At 43.1% G+C, this 17,742-nt stretch overlaps 1 protein-coding gene across 1 annotated transcript; it reads right to left on the bottom strand.

Annotated features, from left to right (window-relative positions):
- Positions 1–512: 512 nt before the first annotated feature.
- On the bottom strand, positions 513–10,792 carry LOC308288963 (forkhead box protein B1-like; the record flags this gene model as incomplete). The annotated part of the gene is made up of 4 exons (XM_080730436.1): positions 513–1,094; positions 3,100–3,210; positions 7,896–7,962; positions 10,641–10,792. 4 exons carry the CDS (start codon positions 10,790–10,792, stop codon positions 513–515), a joined length of 912 nt encoding a protein of 303 aa, XP_080586562.1.
- Between the last annotated feature and the right edge of the window lie 6,950 nt (positions 10,793–17,742).

Here is a 17,742-nt window from a genome sequence, read left to right as displayed (position 1 = left end):
AAGAAATAACCACACTAGAATAAAGACTATCTACTCTGTCTGTTAGTTATGAGAGGGCAGCTGAAATCTAGCAACAGGGGCAGCTATGAAAACAATGGACTAAAGCAGGTATGAAGGGGTTTGATAAAAGGCAGATTTAACCCTATATGTGTTTTGGTCTGAACGACTCCTTTAAGACTCCTTTAAAGACCACTGAGGGTCCCCAGACCCATATGTTGAGAACCTCTGGGATAATGTCAGTATTTTTACTAATTCTACATCAACGCTAACGGGGAAATGTTAAAAAGAAGATAAAAAAAAGATAACAATCATCAAATAGATCCTGAATGTAACCAAAAAGATACAGTGAGTCTTGCAGGGTTAAAGGGATATTCCACTTAAAAAAGGAAAAAGACAGTGAGTCCCTTTAAGAGTCCTTCAGGGGTCCTTCAGAGGTCATCCAGGGGTCATCCAGGGGTCCTTCAGAGGTCATCCAGGGGTCATCCAGAGGTAATCCAGAGGTCATCCAGGGGTCAGTGCACGGCCACGGCGGCGCTGCAGTTCCTCAGAGCGCCAGCGGGGGGCGACGTGGGGCGCTGGGAGGCGGGGCTTAGGGCCTGGCAGGGGGAGGGGCCCAGGAAGTGGTGGGCGGCGCCCGTGGGGAGGGGCTTGATGGGCAGCGGCACGGCGGGGCCCAGCAGCCCCCCCCCCGCTGGCAGGCCGTAGTACGGCCCCTCCCCCGTCGCCATGGCCATGGGCGTGTCCACGTGCCCGTAGAGGCTGCCGCGGTGCGGCCAGTAGAGGGCCCCGCCCCCGGCCACGCCCCCAGCGGGCGTCTTGTAGGAGGAGTCGCGGGCGATGAGGCTCTCGATGGCAAACGGGTGTTTGAAGGAGGCGGGGGAGGGGGGGGGCACCATGCCCAGGTTGTACCCGCCCACCATGCCCCCCCCGATGCCCCCCCCGCCGGCGTTCATAGGCGGCAGGTGCGTCGCTGCGGCGGCGGCGCTAGCTGCTAGCGCGCTCAGACGCAGCTTAGCTTGCTGCTGCAGGAAGTGATGAGCCGCCACGTCTGAGGACGTCTTACTGGGAGCCAAGTGGTCCGCGGAGAGCAACACCTAGAGATGGAGAAGTATAGTTTATCTATTAGCCATAAACGGCCATAAAAGGTCGTTAATATTGGGACGTCACGTCTCTACAGGAGTTATAAAGGAGAGTCAGAGGTGCTCTTGATGGTTGAGCTCCAACATCCATATTAGGCTCAAAACATGTACAAATCAATAAGGTGCTCACCACATCGTCCAAACAGCTTTATATCTACCGATGAGCCCACTCGTCAGCATGTGTTAGTCCATATGTTTCCAATAAATTCATGTTTACTCCAAACTTCTCAGAGTCCCATCGCTTTCCTTGTTGTTGGGGTAAAAATGGCCGAACATATCACGTGACGTTGATCACCGTCGCTATTCGCTCATACTAGGACATGACGTTTTTGTATCCACGAGTTTCCAACGCCCCATAGTGCATTGCGCAGACGTCTGCACCGATCTTCCGCCGCCGATTTACAAGCTCACAACGGGTTGCATCTGCGACGCGACGTGAGCTTGTATGTCTGCTGTTAAACCCGGAAGTTTGGTCCCGATAGTCTCCAGTAAACTCCCGGGGAAACTTGTGGATTTATTCCAACGTTCTGTAGTTCTGAAGGCGGAAGCATTCCGACGAGGAAACGTGAGTCTCGGAGAAGTTTGGAGTAAACATGAATTTATTGGAAACATATGGACTAACACATGCCAACGAGTGGGCCCATCGGTAGATAGAAAACTGTTTGGACGATGCGGTGAGCACCATATTGATTTGTATTGCTTATATTGATATTCATTTACCCCCATTTCCCCCTTCCAGGACCTTCCTATACAAACCATTATAACTTCAAACTCCATTTTAACCATGATAGATTCAATGAAAACACCTGTCCTTTTCTGGTGACTCCTGACACCCTCCAAATACGTGAGCAGGCCGTGTTTTTACGATAAAAATTTTCATTGATTTCTATACATTTTTGAGGGAAATGAAAATTATTAAAAACAATAAAATATAATAAAAAATGAATGAAAAAAGTTATTGAAAAAAACACGACCTGCTCACGTATTCGGAGGGTGTTAAGAGTCACCAGAATTTTTTTTTTTTAATCGATCATGTTTAAAATGGAGTTTGAAGTTATATTGGGTTTGTATAGGAAGGTCCTGGAAGGGGGCAAAATGGGGGAAATGAATATCAAATATCTAAATACTAAATACTGAATGAAGAAATTCAAAAACTGTCCTGGGTGTTCCCAAAAGCCTGATTAGACGATAAAATGACCGATAAAATTTTTAAAATGAAATATCCCTTTAAGTAACCCATTTTTCACCCCGTTCTATGATCCCATAGTTTACTGAGACGTTACGCTGTCTCTCTGCGTTCTATGATCCTATAGTTTACTGAGACGCTACACTGTCTCTCTGCGTTCTATGATCCTATAGTTTACTGAGACGCTACGCTGTCTCTCTGCGTTCTACGATCCTATAGTTTACTCTATGATCCTATAGTTTACTGAGACGCTACGCTGTCTTTCTGCGTTCTACGATCCTATAGTTTACTGAGACGCTACGCTGTCTCTCTGCGTTCTATGATCCTATAGTTTACTGAGACGCTATGCTGTCTCTCTGCGTTCTACGATCCTATAGTTTACTGAGACGCTACACTGTCTCTCTGCGTTCTATGATCCTATAGTTTACTGAGACGCTACGCTGTCTCTCTGTGTTCTATGATCCTATAGTTTACTGAGATGCTACGCTGTCTCTCTGCGTTATACGATCCTATAGTTTACTGAGACGCTACGCTGTCTCTCTGCGTTCTATGATCCTATAGTTTACTGAGACGCTACGCTGTCTCTCTGCGTTCTATGATCCTATAGTTTACTGAGACGCTACGCTGTCTCTCTGCGTTCTATGATCCTATAGTTTACTGAGACGCTACGCTGTCTCTCTGCGTTCTACGATCCTATAGTTTACTGAGACGCTAGATCTAAACTAATAAAGCCTACGTCATGTGGGTTGTCAGATCTGATAGATCTTCACACACCTTGAATCTCTTGCGTCTCCTCAGGAAGCTGCCGTTCTCAAACATGTCTCCACAGCTGGGATGAAGAGCCCAGAACGAGCCTTTACCGGGCTGGTCTGGTCTGCGAGGAATCTGTAAATATAAAATATAATATATTATTATTAACTCATTAATATAAACTATAAACTAGAGCCCAGAACGAGCCTTTACCGGGCTGGTCTGGTCTGCGAGGAATCTGTAAATATAAAATATAATATATTATTATTAACTCATTAATATAAACTATAAACTAGAGCCCAGAACGAGCCTTTACCGGGCTGGTCTGGTCTGCGAGGAATCTGTAAATATAAAATATAATATATTATTATTAACTCATTAATATAAACTATAAACTAGAGCCCAGAACGAGCCTTTACCGGGCTGGTCTGGTCTGCGAGGAATCTGTAAATATAAAATATAATATATTATTATTAACTCATTAATATAAACTATAAACTAGAGCCCAGAACGAGCCTTTACCGGGCTGGTCTGGTCTGCGAGGAATCTGTAAATATAAAATATAATATATTATTATTAACTCATTAATATAAACTATAAACTAGAGCCCAGAACGAGCCTTTACCGGGCTGGTCTGGTCTGCGAGGAATCTGTAAATATAAAATATAATATATTATTATTAACTCATTAATATAAACTATAAACTAGAGCCCAGAACGAGCCTTTACCGGGCTGGTCTGGTCTGCGAGGAATCTGTAAATATAAAATATAATATATTATTATTAACTCATTAATATAAACTATAAACTAGAGCCCAGAACGAGCCTTTACCGGGCTGGTCTGGTCTGCGAGGAATCTGTAAATATAAAATATAATATATTATTATTAACTCATTAATATAAACTATAAACTAGAGCCCAGAACGAGCCTTTACCGGGCTGGTCTGGTCTGCGAGGAATCTGTAAATATAAAATATAATATATTATTATTAACTCATTAATATAAACTATAAACTAGAGCCCAGAACGAGCCTTTACCGGGCTGGTCTGGTCTGCGAGGAATCTGTCAGAAACATAGTAAATAGAGACATCAACGCAGTGACGTTGCTCTCCTCCCCTGCAGCACCGAGGCTCCGGTGCTCCGGTGCTTCTACGTCTCAGAGCCGGGGAGGAGAAGCCTTGGACGGTCTTGGACCCTCGTTACTAACCTTTTACACCTTTTTGGTAGAAGACTTTTTTAGCGTTTTTTACCGGTTCTATAGCAGATTTGATAAAAATGTTACCCCTAGAACGAAATAAATGTTTTAAAATTCGTTTTATGAAGTCGCATTTTCTCCTCCTCGCACGGTTCTGTTGAGGTAGTTTCACAAGATAATGCTCAGCACTCAACTCCACCCCCTCCCGTCATATTACCCAATCAAATTAATTTATTTATTTCAGTTACTGTACAGAAAGTAGGCCTACTACTTTCAGTACAGTAACTACAATAAATTAATTTGATTGGGTCATTTAACATGGGGGTACATGACATCATCAAAAAATGATGCTAATTTGATAGCCTTAATTAGCTGTTTTGGCTGTGTCACGTTAATATAAACTAACCCTAACCCAGAACCAGCCTTTAGCAGGCTCCGAGGGTCTGCCAGGAATCTATTAGAAACATAGTTAATATGAACTAGAGCCAGTTGCGGCTCCAGGGGGGGGCTAGAGGGGGCGTTAGCCCCCCCTGATGAAGGCTTAGCACCCCCTAAGCCCCCCCCACCCCACAAACCCAATACTGATAAAAAATATTTAAGGAATAAATAAATAAAAAGTATATGAATATGTGAAAGACAATTGACTGACTTATCTGTAAACCATACTATAAAATCATACTTTTCATGCTGGAAAGCATCTTCAGCCTCACAAAAACCCTATCCGATCACCTACAGTCCTTAGATTTGGAGCTGGAAACTGCCAGTGATCTGATCCATACCCTAGAACCGAGAGAAATCTCGTTTGTTATATTATTACTATTCATTATTGTTTGTTGCCAAAATTAATTAGCCCCCGCTCTAAAAAAGCCAGCTCCCCCATAGCCCCCCTAGTCACAATTCTCTGGAGCCGCCGCTGACTAGAGCCCAATTAAACCATCAACTAATCAGGAATGCGTCAAAAGAATAATAAAATCTCCATGAATATAAGGCTGGAATTTCTTGTCAAACGTATTGTTTGCCAATGACATGAGTGGACAATAATTAGGGCCCGAGCACACACAGTGTGAGGACCCTATTGTATAGATTATTCTTATTATTTTCCCGAAAGTAAATCGTGTTTTTGAGGCGCCAAAAGTTGCGCAACTTTGCACGCACATCACAAGTGGCGAAAAATTACGTATTTAAAAAATAATAAAAGTGGGCATGGCCTAATGGCGCAACAGCGCCCCCTAGAAAATGTTAACGCAACAGCCCCACTATACGGTTTCACCCACAAGTACGAAAATCGGTACACATCTGTATCATGTCCGGACTCACAAAAAAGTCTCTCGGCGCCTAGTCTCGCGTAGCCAGACAACTATTCCACAATCTCTGAATGCTATATAGAGTCTGGAACAGCAGCTCCCGAACGGCGAGTATCGAAAACGGGCATTAACGTTCAAAAAAATATATTTTAAAATGTCATTTCTGCTAAGCAGCAAGTTAAACATGCTTATATGATTTTTATTTATATAATGATAAATATGTGTGATGTGAGACTGAAACGGAAGTGACGTGGGGGCTTCACTTCCGCTTCATCTCACACTCGCCGTTTCTTCCCCGGTGCGCCAGACTGTATGCCGGGAGCATTTGACCAAATCGCGGAGGCAACAGTCTGGCCACGCGAGACTACTCGGCGCCATGTCCGAAACCAAACAGGAAGTCAGCCAATTTGACTAATTAGTGGCGTTTTGGCGTATTTTGGGCCGTTTCCACGTGTCGGACTAACGAACTCCTCCTAGGGGTTTAATCGGATACACTTCAAATTCGCTCGGCATACTCAAGACACCTTAACGATGAAAAGTTGTGCGAATTGTGAGTTTTCGTAAAACGGCGTGCACGTGGCGAAGCATCAAACTTCCTTCGCCAAACAGGAAGTGCCCTTCGCCAAACAGGAAGTGCCTCTATAAATCATGAACCGTTTAGGCTCGCGTAGCCAGACAACTATATTCCACAATCTCTGAATGCTATATAGAGTCTGGAACAGCAGCTCCCGAACGGCGAGTATCGGAAACGGGCATTACCGTTCAAAAGAATATATTTTAAAATGTCATTTCTGCTAAGCAGCAAGCTAAACATGTTTATATGATTTTTATTTATATAATGATAAATATGTGTGATGTGAGACTGAAACGGAAGTGACGTCGGGGCTTCACTTCCGCTTTCATCTCGCACTCATTTTTATCTTTCTGCTTTGCCAGACTGTATGCTGGGAGCATTTGACCAAATCGCGGAGGCAACCGTCTGGCCACGCGAGACTATGAACCGTTTGTCGTACAGACTCGTGGATGGTGTCATATGACTTGATTAAGAGTCCTTAACCATATTTGGCACTTCCTTCGCCAAACAGGAAGTGCCCTTCGCCAAACAGGAAGTGCCTCTATAAATCATGAACCATTTGTCGTACAGACTCGTGGCTGGTGTCATATGACTTGATTAAGAGGCCTTAACCATATTTGGCACTTCCTTTGCCAAACAGGAAGTGCCCTTCGCCAAACAGGAAGTGCCTCTTTATCTCATGAACCGTTTGTCGTACAGACGCGTGGGTGGAATCATATGACTTGATTAAGAGTCCTTAACCTTAATTGGCACTTCCTTCGCCAAACAGGAAGTGCCCTTCGCCAAACAGGAAGTGCCTCTATAAATCATGAACCGTTTGTCGTACAGACTCGTGGCTGGTGTCATATGACTTGATTAAGAGTCCTTAACCATATTTGGCACTTCTTTTGCAAAACAGGAAGTGCCCTTCGCCAAACAGGAAGTGCCTCTTTATCTCATGAACCGTTTGTGGTACAGACGCGTGGGTGGCATCATATGACTTGATTAAGAGTCCTTAACCTTAATTGGCACTTCCTTCGCCAAACAGGAAGTGCCCTTCGCCAAACAGGAAGTGCCTCTATAAATCATGAACCGTTTGTCGTACAGACTCGTGGCTGGTGTCATATGACTTGATTAAATCCTTAACCATATTTGGCGCTTCCTTTGCCAAACAGGAAGTGCCCTTCGCCAAACAGGAAATGCCTCTTTATCTCATGAACCGTTTGTCGTACAGACGTGTGGGTGGCGTCATATGGCTTGATTAAGAGTCCTTCAGCTTTATTGGTTTAACTAGCCCCGCCCCCTCTTCTGATTGGCTGCTGCCCCTTGTGACGTGGGTAGAGCTGCGAGAGCCCGGTCATCGCTGCTTGCAGCTTTAATTTTACTTATAATTATATTATTAGTGATAACAGCTCTGTAACTCTGAGAGTGTACAAATGGAACCAAATGGACCCTTACGGCTCTGTAACTCTGAGAGTGTACAAATGGAACCAAATGGACCCTTACAGCTCTGTGACTCTGAGAGTGTACAAATGGAACCAAATGGACCCTTACGGCTCTGTAACTCTAAGAGTGTACAAATGGAACCAAATGGACCCTTACAGCTCTGTGACTCTGAGAATGTACAAATGGAACCAAATGGACCCTTACGGCTCTGTAACTCTAAGAGTGTACAAATGGAACCAAATGGACCCTTACGGCTCTGTAACTCTGAGAGTGTACAAATAGAACCAAATGGACCCTTACAGCTCTGTGACTTTATAATTACCTTAATAAAGCAGTCATTGAAGGACAGGTTGTGTCTCAAGCTGTTCTGCCATCTCTGGGTATTGTCTCTGTAGTCAGGAAAACATATTTAATATCATAATAATATAAACTACAGGAAAACATTTATAATATTATTGAAGCAATAAGCCACAAGAGGCGAGTGTTTACCATAGACTGTAAAAAGAATATGGATGATGTGAAGCCATTGGTTTCTATGCTGCGAAAATGATGTTTTTTTGTCCCTTGTATGGGTGTCGCCATCATTGTTTAAATGGTACCCCAGGAATCATAAGGAATGCTATTGGCTGCCAACGGTCACGTGGAACCGCAGGAATACATGGGAGAATGTGGTCGGAGCCTCCCGAAATACAGCACACGAAGAAGAACACAGCCGGCTGGTATCAGTTTAGTTGGCCACGCCCCCCGCAACTTTATCATCAATTTTAATATAAATGGGACCACATTTGCACAAAAAGCATATCATGGTGATTGAAAGGGAGTTTTTCACTAGCGACAGCAACCATAATGTATTTATGACAACGTTTATTAAGGTTAGAAAATCAAAGGGGAAAACGAATGGGGTCCAATGTAGACACATTCTTTTTGGTACCTCACAGGGGGAAAACAGCGCAACTAGCGGCCAAACATAGGAAGTTTTAGTTCCGTATTGGATTCGTTTTAAATCAGCAGAACTATGCCCCTGGTGGTTACCTGGTATTTTACAGGGAGACACAAGGCGCAGCCGAGTGTCTCCAACCCTCTCAGCCGGTGTAAAATACAGGTAACCACAAGCCTCGCGTGGCTTATTGCTTTTCTAAAACGGTCACAATATGGCAACATGAAAAATCATAGACATGTACCAATTAAAACTGTTCTATTTCACTAATAATTCACTATAAGGTCTGCTCTGCAAGAAAGTAGTTCCCAGCTACAAGAAAGTAGTTCCCAGCTACAAGAAAGTAGTTCCCAGCTACAAGAAAGTAGTTCCCAGCTACAAGAAAGTAGTTCCCAGCTACAAGAAAGTAGTCTCCAGCCAGTAACTACCAGTAGTTCCCGGCCAGGCAGCAGAAACAACACAGGTGCAGATAATTGGTGCACTGTGGAACACTGTGGAAAGAAATAACGCACCTGGGTTTGATATAAACTGATTCAAGGTGTGGGTTATAGTCTCATATACCAGAGCAACCAACCAATCAGAATCAAGGAATGGAAATAGCCATTTTAGAAAATAATATAAACTCTAGGAAAACTGTCCATGATCATCTTATAGATGTAATTATTATACTTTATTCCAAGATACCCATGTACCTGACAAACTACTTCTTAAAGGTCAAGGATCACAACACCAGAGGCAGCTCCACTAATCATCATCAATGTAGATTTAACACTAAACAAGGCTCTAACTCTTTCTCCTGCTATACCATCAACATGTGTCAAAATCGGTATGAAAAGTCACCTTCAGGCAGCTGCTACTCGTGACTTGTAAATAGACTAAGCCCCCATGCTCCCCCCCACCGTTTTTTTCTGCCTTTGTATTTGTATATGTTATGTTTTTTCTGCTTTTGAAACTGATATTATCCTAGATAAAGTACTATGTTCTATCCTAGTCGGGGGCGTTAGGGAGATAACATGGCAGTTTTGCGCTATATCAGTCTAAAAGCGCCACATTTTGTACAGATGTATCCCAGGGCTTGCTCTAATGATTTAGCTAGGGCAGCCGAGTCGGCGACCTTCGGGGTCGCCACAGCGGCCAAATCAAGTTGGGCTCCCATCGACTTTCAATACAGGAGGAAAATACCCAGAAAAACAATTATTTTCTGGGTATTTAAGTAGCATGTGAGGGGTCTAACTAGGGGTTTGTCATGATGCTGAATCCATTGCAAGCATTTGTTTTGCACAAAAAACATTGATTGGGCTAGAAATGGCCCCAGAAAACCATGGTTTAGTGATGAAAAGTGATGAGTCATCACTTTTCACAGTTTTGTGGGCGTTTTTTACTGCTCCACTCTTTGCTCTGTTCCCTGGCTAATACTACAAATAGTCCTTAATACATTATAATGTCCTCCATAAATACAATGTAACATTAAAAACACCTTAATTATTTTATTTCTTCTAGAAATAGCAAATCTTTCACTTTATAGGGGAAATGCCCGTCGCAAGTTGATGATGTCATAAATGTCATGTGTGATTTATGGCATGCATGTGCAAAGAATCAACAACACACAAACATTTGAAATATTGATTTGATGCTCATATTAACCATAAGAAGTATAAAGTTTGTTTTTATTTGCATAATAGCTCTTTCTAGAAGAAATAAAATAATTAAGGTGTTTTTAATGTTACATATAGAGGACAATGATAATGTATTAAGGACTATTTGTCGTATTAGCCAAGGATCCCTTTGAGTCAAATTATTAATTTGATTGACTGTGATAAACATGAACAACTTATAGATGTTATTAATATATTATAATTATTAATAATAATGACCTATAATAAGGGAATCTGTCCATGATAAACGTATAGAGGTCATTAACACATTTAGGCCTAGAATTATTGAATGCTTTAACCAGTGAAAAATAGCAGATCTACAAGCTCACAGCGCTGCACTCGGTGATACACTATAATGTGTACCCGTTCTGAATGGGTTAATATATTATAATGGGTAACAATAATGACCTATAATAATAAATATAATATAATAATAATGACGGGTAATAATAATAATAATAATAATAATAAATACCTATAATAAGGGAATCTGTCCATGATAAACTTATAGATATCAGACAGAGGCAGCATCTTCTCAGGACAGCTCTGGATGGCCATGGCTGTGAGGCTGATGTAGGAGTAGGGAGGCTTCTGGTCACTGTAGGTGTTCCTACCAGGACGAGGCATCTTAATGACCTGTTAATAAGAGGAGATTAATTAATTAATAACAGGTTATAATTACTACTATATGTAGGAGTATGGAGGCTTCTGGTCACTGTAGGTGTTCCTACCGGGACGAGGCATCTGTTAATGAGAGGAGATTAATTAATAACATTATAATTACTACTATATGTAGGACTAGGGAGGCTTCTGAGTCAGAGTAGGTGTTCCTGCCTGGACGCGGCATCTTAATGACCTGTTAATGAGAGGAGATTCATTAATAACATGTTATAATCACTACTATATGTAGGAGTATGGAGGAATCTTAATGACCTGTTAATGAGAGATTAATTAATAACATTATAATTACTACTATATGTAGGAGTATGGAGGCTTCTGGTCACTGTAGGTGTTTCTACCAGGACGAGGCATCTTAACACTTTCTAAGCCGGGCCGTACTTGCCCGTACTTGTCCGGACCACCCAGTGCGCCGCTCGAACTTTCCCGTACTTTCCCGTAATTTATGAAATTAATTATAATTTTTTTTAAAATACAGTGGCCGGTCGTGCTCTGTCTCTTTAAGAGAGCTCCTGAGACGTGATCGCGTCAGAGAGTGATGACGTCATCTGCTAGGGAGCAACTGGTGTCCACGGACGGCCATTACGTGCCCTTGTATTGTGTATGCAGCCACTTGGCCAGCGCGTCTCCTCATCATTTTCGATCAGACGACAGACGAAATCAAGGCTTCGGAATGAGTGGATTGCATTGGATTAGATCGATGTGCGTGCACAGAAGACGGATTGTATTTTCGGGTGCTGTTCATTACCGCTGTTTCCCCCGTATCGCTCCATGTTAATGACCGGAGAAGAACTGCCTACAGCACCATGAAAAAAGGTTGGACAACCAAAAAAACTCTTTCATGCATGGTTTGCTGGCTTGCGCGGAGTGATCCGAGCGTGTTGTTATGATTTCGTGCTTTGCTTTTTTAAATTATGTTTATAAATAAATAGCAGATTCCACGGCAGTACCTCTGTTCAGGGGTTTCTGGCGGGGCTTGACCTGTTAAATTAATGAGAAGAGATTAATTAATAACATGTTATAATCACTACTATATGTAGGAGTAGGGAGGCTTCTGATCACTATAGGTGTCTCTGCCGGGACGAGGCATCTTAATGACCTGTTAATGAGAGATGAATTATAGTATTGCGGTCCGTGTCCTTTCGGAAGATGGTAGTGTGTAGCTCACCCGAAGGTGTCTTGGTGATTTTCAAATCCAAGAAGTGTATCTCGCTTGGACTGTGTTCCAAAGAAAGTTCAATACTGTCACAGGTTTTGTTAAGGTGGTTGTGGAATTGGACAAGATCTTGTAGGTCACCGTAGTAGAAGAAGATTAATTCATCAATGTACCGTCCATACCAGATGATTTTATCCTGATGGGGGTTCAAAGGGCCATGGATATATTTATCCTCCCAATTCTAAACAAAATAGAGGAGATTAAAAATATTGGAGACGCATTGATGGTCACTATGGATGTCACGTCATTGTACAGCAACATTAAACATGAAGATGGTCTAAAAGCAGTGAAACATTATCTCCAGCTAAGGACAGATGCAGATCCACCTAACCCAGGGGTCTTCAACAGGGGGTCCGCGACCCTAGGGGGTCCGCGGAGGTACTGCAGGGGGTCCGCGAAATTATTGCTTAAAAATAAAAAAAAAATAAAAAAAAAAAGATTTCAAAAAATGTTTTTTTTTTTTGGTGGCCATTTTCCACATTTATGTTAAAACATAAATCATGATTCTATCCATTTTGAATAGCTTGAATACATGATTACTATGCAATTGACATATTGTTGATATTATTGACATTTGTTCTCAGTTAATAAGTAGTATGTTTAGAAATGGTAGTGGTACGGCCCACCCTGCTCGCTGTAACTTGTACATGTTTAAAATAAAAAAAATATGTCGTAGCCCCGACCCCACCACCCTACGAGGTGGTAGGGGGTCCCTGCTCCATCTCCCCATCAGTTTGGGGGTCCCCGGCCTGAAAACGTTGAAGACCCCTGACCTAACAATTCATCATGACACTAATGGAATGGGCTCTAAACAATGGAATGGGCTCTAAACAATGGAATGGGCTCTAAACTAATGGAATGGGCTCTAAACAACAAGGTCTTTATCTTCCAGGACAAACTATTCAGGCAGAGACGGGGCACTGCGATGGGCGCCAGCTTTGCCCCAAATTATGCCTGCCTCTACCTGGGATATTGGGAGGATAAATATATCCATGCTGTTATCCCATAAGACTGTTAAAATGAGGAACCGATTCCCTGAGCGAGGCTATAAACACAGTGAGCTGGAAGCGTCACTCCTCAAGGTAAAAACTATGGACAGAAAAAGTCTCCTCCTATCCAATGTTTTTAATCTCCTCTATTTTGTTTAGAATTGGGAGGATAAATATATCCATGGCCCTTTGAACCCCCATCGGGATAAAATCATCTGGACGGTACATTGATGATTTAATCTTCTTCTACAACGGTGATCTACAAGATCTTGTCCAATTCCACAACCACCTTAACAAAACCTGTGACAGTATTGAACTTTCTTTGGAACACAGTCCGAGCGAGATACACTTCTTGGATTTGAAAATCACCAAGACACCTTCGGGTGAGCTACACACTACCATCTTCCGAAAGGACACGGACCGCAATACTATATTGCATGCCGACAGCTTTCACCCTCCCCACCTCATTAAAAATATTCCATTCGGACAATTCCAGCGTCTCAGACGCATCTGCGACCAAGAAAGTGACTTCACCACTAAGGCTGTTGAAATGAGGAACCGATTCCCTGAGCGAGGCTATAAACACAGAGAGCTGGAAGCGTCACTCCTCAAGGTAAAAACTATGGACAGAAAAAGTCTCCTGTGCAGTAAACATAAACGCCCCTATAAAAGCAATGTCTATTTTGTATCCACATTCAGTTAACAGTCCGTTCAGATCAACAGCATTATTAAGCGCAACTGGAGCATACTTCAGAGTGACAACACTTCATTTAAATCTATAGCTATAGAAGCTATCCCGAGCGATGGCAGAGGAGGTGACAGACTAAAACGGTTGCTCCAAAGGGAAACCTTTTGGATTGTCACTTTAACTGTGCTGCTGCCGTTGACAGTCCTCACCGTCATTGAAAGGGTTAAAACCATGGCGCCGTTGGCGGTGAGGACTGTCAATCTTACTGTATTTACTGTAAAGTATATAATTACTTACAGTACATCGATCCGCTCCCGCCCGCATCGGTAATGTCCGCGATTTGTTTACAACGCACGTCGGGCGTGCACGCGAAGTGAACGTCCTCCATAGTAAATCCATTGAGAGGCCCATAAAGAGACTTCATTTACTCCAAAAGAGACATTTTGAGCCAAAGGATAGCCTGTATGATGTAAACAAAAGACTCGGCTGGGCGCATCCATGTTTCCCTTCTGGACCCACACTGTCATGTGACTAGATGACGTAATCGTTGCCGTCAAGTGATAATCCAAAAAAACAACAAACAACCCCCTTCCGGCCCTTCAAAATAATAGCGGAGGCCTATGGAGGAAACGACGTGGCACCAAGGCACCAAGCAAACTTCAGATTAAAAGGCAGTTATTGTGTTAAGAGCCACAGTCTTCCCTGGTCTAAATGACCCAGTTGATTTTCTGCCGTTTCTCTGACATCCTTGGTTTTTGTTTTTTGTTTTTTGTTTACTTATAATCATTGGGCCCAATGTTTATGTTTATTTATTGCACTGTGCAAATAATGTAATTTTGTTTTACCAATATGTTGTATTTATCTACATTTATTAATATGTTGTATTTATCTACATTTATTTGCATTTGTTCTACACTGCTCAAAAAAATAAAGGGAACGCATAAGAATTGCAATGTAACTCCAAGTCAATCACACTTTTGGGATATCAACCTGGCCAGTTAGGAAGCAACACTGATTGTGAATCAATTTCACGTGCTATTGTGCAAATGAAAAAGACACGCAGGTGGAAATGAGGCAATTTGTAAGACAACCCCTAAAAAGGAATGGTTTTGCAGGTGGTGGCCACAGACCATTTGCCTGTCCTAATTTTTTCTCCCTGATTTTTGGTTAGTTTTGGATTTTGCCAGTGCCCTTACCACTAGAGGTAGCATGAGGCATTATCTGCAACCCACAGAAGTTGTTCAGGTAGTGCTGCTCATCCAGGATGGCACATCAATGAGTGCTGTGGCAAGAAGGTTTGCTGAGTCTCCCAGGACAGTGTCCAGAGCATGGAGGCGATACCATGAGACAGGCCAGTACACCAGGAGACGTGGCAGGGGCCATAGGAGGACAACAACCCAGCCACAGGACCGCTATCTGGTCCTTTGTGCAAGGAGGAACAGGAGGAGCACTGCCAGAGCCCTACAAAACGACTTTCAGCAGGCCACTAATGTGAATGTTTCTGCTCAAACTGTGAGAAACAGACTCCATGATGGTGGTATGAGTGCCCGGCGTCCACAAGTGGGGCCTGTGCTCACAGCTGAGCACCGTGCAGCCCGATTGACATTTGCCAGAGAACACATGGACTGGCGGATTCGCCATTGGCGCCCTTTGTTCTTCAGAGATGAGAGCTGGTTCACACTGAGCACATGTGACAGACGTGAGCGAGTCTGGAGACGCTGTGGAGAACGTTCTGGTGCCTGCAACATCTTCCAGCATGACCGGTTTGGTGGTGGGTCAGTGATGGTCTGGGGAGGCATATCCTTGGAGGGCCGCACAGAGCTCTACATGCTAACCAGAGGTACCATGACTGCCATTAGTGCTCGGCTGTGAGTGCAGGCCACACTTGTGGACGTCGGGCCCTCATACCACCATCACGGAGTCATTAGTGGCCTGCTGAAGGTCGTTTTGTAGGGCTCTGGCAGTGCTCCTCCTGTTCCTCCTTGCACAAAGGACCAGATAGCGGTCCTGTGGCTGGGTTGTTGTCCTCCTATGGCCCCTGCCACGTCTCCTGGTGTACTGGCCTGTCTCATGGTATCGCCTCCATGCTCTGGACACTGTCCTGGGAGACTCAGCAAACCTTCTTGCCACAGCACTCATTGATGTGCCATCCTGGATGAGCAGCACTACCTGAACAACTTCTGTGGGTTACAGATACTGCCTCATGCTACCTCTAGTGGTCAGGGCACTGGCAAAATCCAAAACTAACCAAAAATCAGGGAGAAAAAATGAGAACAGGCAAATGGTCTGTGGCCACCACCTGCAAAACCATTCCTTTTTAGGGGTTGTCTTGCAAATTGCCTAATTTCCATGTGTGTGTCTTTTTCATTTGCACAATAGCACGTGAAATTGATTCACAATCAGTGTTGCTTCCTAACTGGCCAGGTTGATATCCCAAAAGTGTGATTTACTTGGTGTTACATTGCAATTCTTATGCGTTCCCTTTATTTTTTTGAGCAGTGTATTTGGTATGGTATTGGTCACTTGGTGTAGCCTTATATTTCTTTATTTGGTTTATTTGATCTGCTTGGGCATTTAGACATGTGTGCTCACTTTAACTGATGACGTCATTATGCAGATTGGCTATTTAAGAGTGGCTGATCAGCCTATTGTTAGACCCTGTAACTATAGGGTTAGGGTTAGGGTTATTGTTAGACCCTGACGAAGACCTACTGATGACGTCATAATGCAGATTGGCTATTTAAGAGTGGCTGATCAGCCTATTGTTAGACCCTGATGAAGACCTAGAAGGTCTATTTAAGAGTGGCTGATCAGCCTATTGTTAGACCCTGATGAAGACCTAGAAGGTCTATTTAAGAGTGGCTGATCAGCCTATTGTTAGGGTTAGGGGTTAGGGTCAGGGTTAGCCTAACCTTACCCTGACCCTGACGAAGACCTAGAAGGTCGCAACGCGTTGGTCAACTTGTTGCCTTGCTCATGAAATAAATGATATTTTTTCACCAACGACGGACCCTAACCCTAACCCTAACCCTAACGACGGAGTGCCTTGGAAATCCTTTCTCTGTAAGTCTGCTGTCTACACCTTTAGAACTTAGCAGTACTTCATTGTGCCTTGGAAATCCTTTCTCTGTAAGTCTGCTGTCTACACCTTTAGAACTTAGCAGTACTTCATTGTGCCTTGGAAATCCTTTCTCTGTAAGTCTGCTGTCTACACCTTTAGAACTTAGCAGTACTTCATTGTGCCTTGGAAATCCTTTCTCTGTAAGTCTGCTGTCTACACCTTTAGAACTTAGCAGTACTTCATTGTGCCTTGGAAATCCTTTCTCTGTAAGTCTGCTGTCTACACCTTTAGAACTTAGCAGTACTTCATTGTGCCTTGGAAATCCTTTCTCTGTAAGTCTGCTGTCTACACCTTTAGAACTTAGCAGTACTTCATTGTGCCTTGGAAATCCTTTCTCTGTAAGTCTGCTGTCTACACCTTTAGAACTTAGCAGTACTTCATTGTGCCTTGGAAATCCTTTCTCTGTAAGTCTGCTGTCTACACCTTTAGAACTTAGCAGTACTTCATTGTGCCTTGGAAATCCTTTCTCTGTAAGTCTGCTGTCTACACCTTTAGAACTTAGCAGTACTTCATTGTGCCTTGGAAATCCTTTCTCTGTAAGTCTGCTATCTACACCTTTAGAACTTAGCAGTACTTCATTGAAACATTGTTCTCTGTAAGTCTGCTGTCTACACCTTTAGAACTTAGCAGTACTTCATTGAAACATTGTTCTCTGTAAGTCTGCTGTCTACACCTTTAGAACTTAGCAGTACTTCATTGAAACATTGTTCTCTGTAAGTCTGCTGTCTACACCTTTAGAACTTAGCATTGAAACATTGTTCTCTGTAAGTCTGCTGTCTACACCTTTAGAACTTAGCATTGAAACATTGTTTTGTTCATATCTCTACCTGTATCACCAAAGAGCCAACTGATCCCTGCAGCGCTTCTTTTTTTCTCTACATGTGA

Source organism: Nannobrachium achirus (assembly GCF_963921795.1).
Source record: "Nannobrachium achirus genome assembly, chromosome: 7".
NCBI lineage: Eukaryota > Metazoa > Chordata > Actinopteri > Myctophiformes > Myctophidae > Nannobrachium > Nannobrachium achirus.
This window is presented reverse-complemented; position numbering and strand designations above follow the sequence as displayed.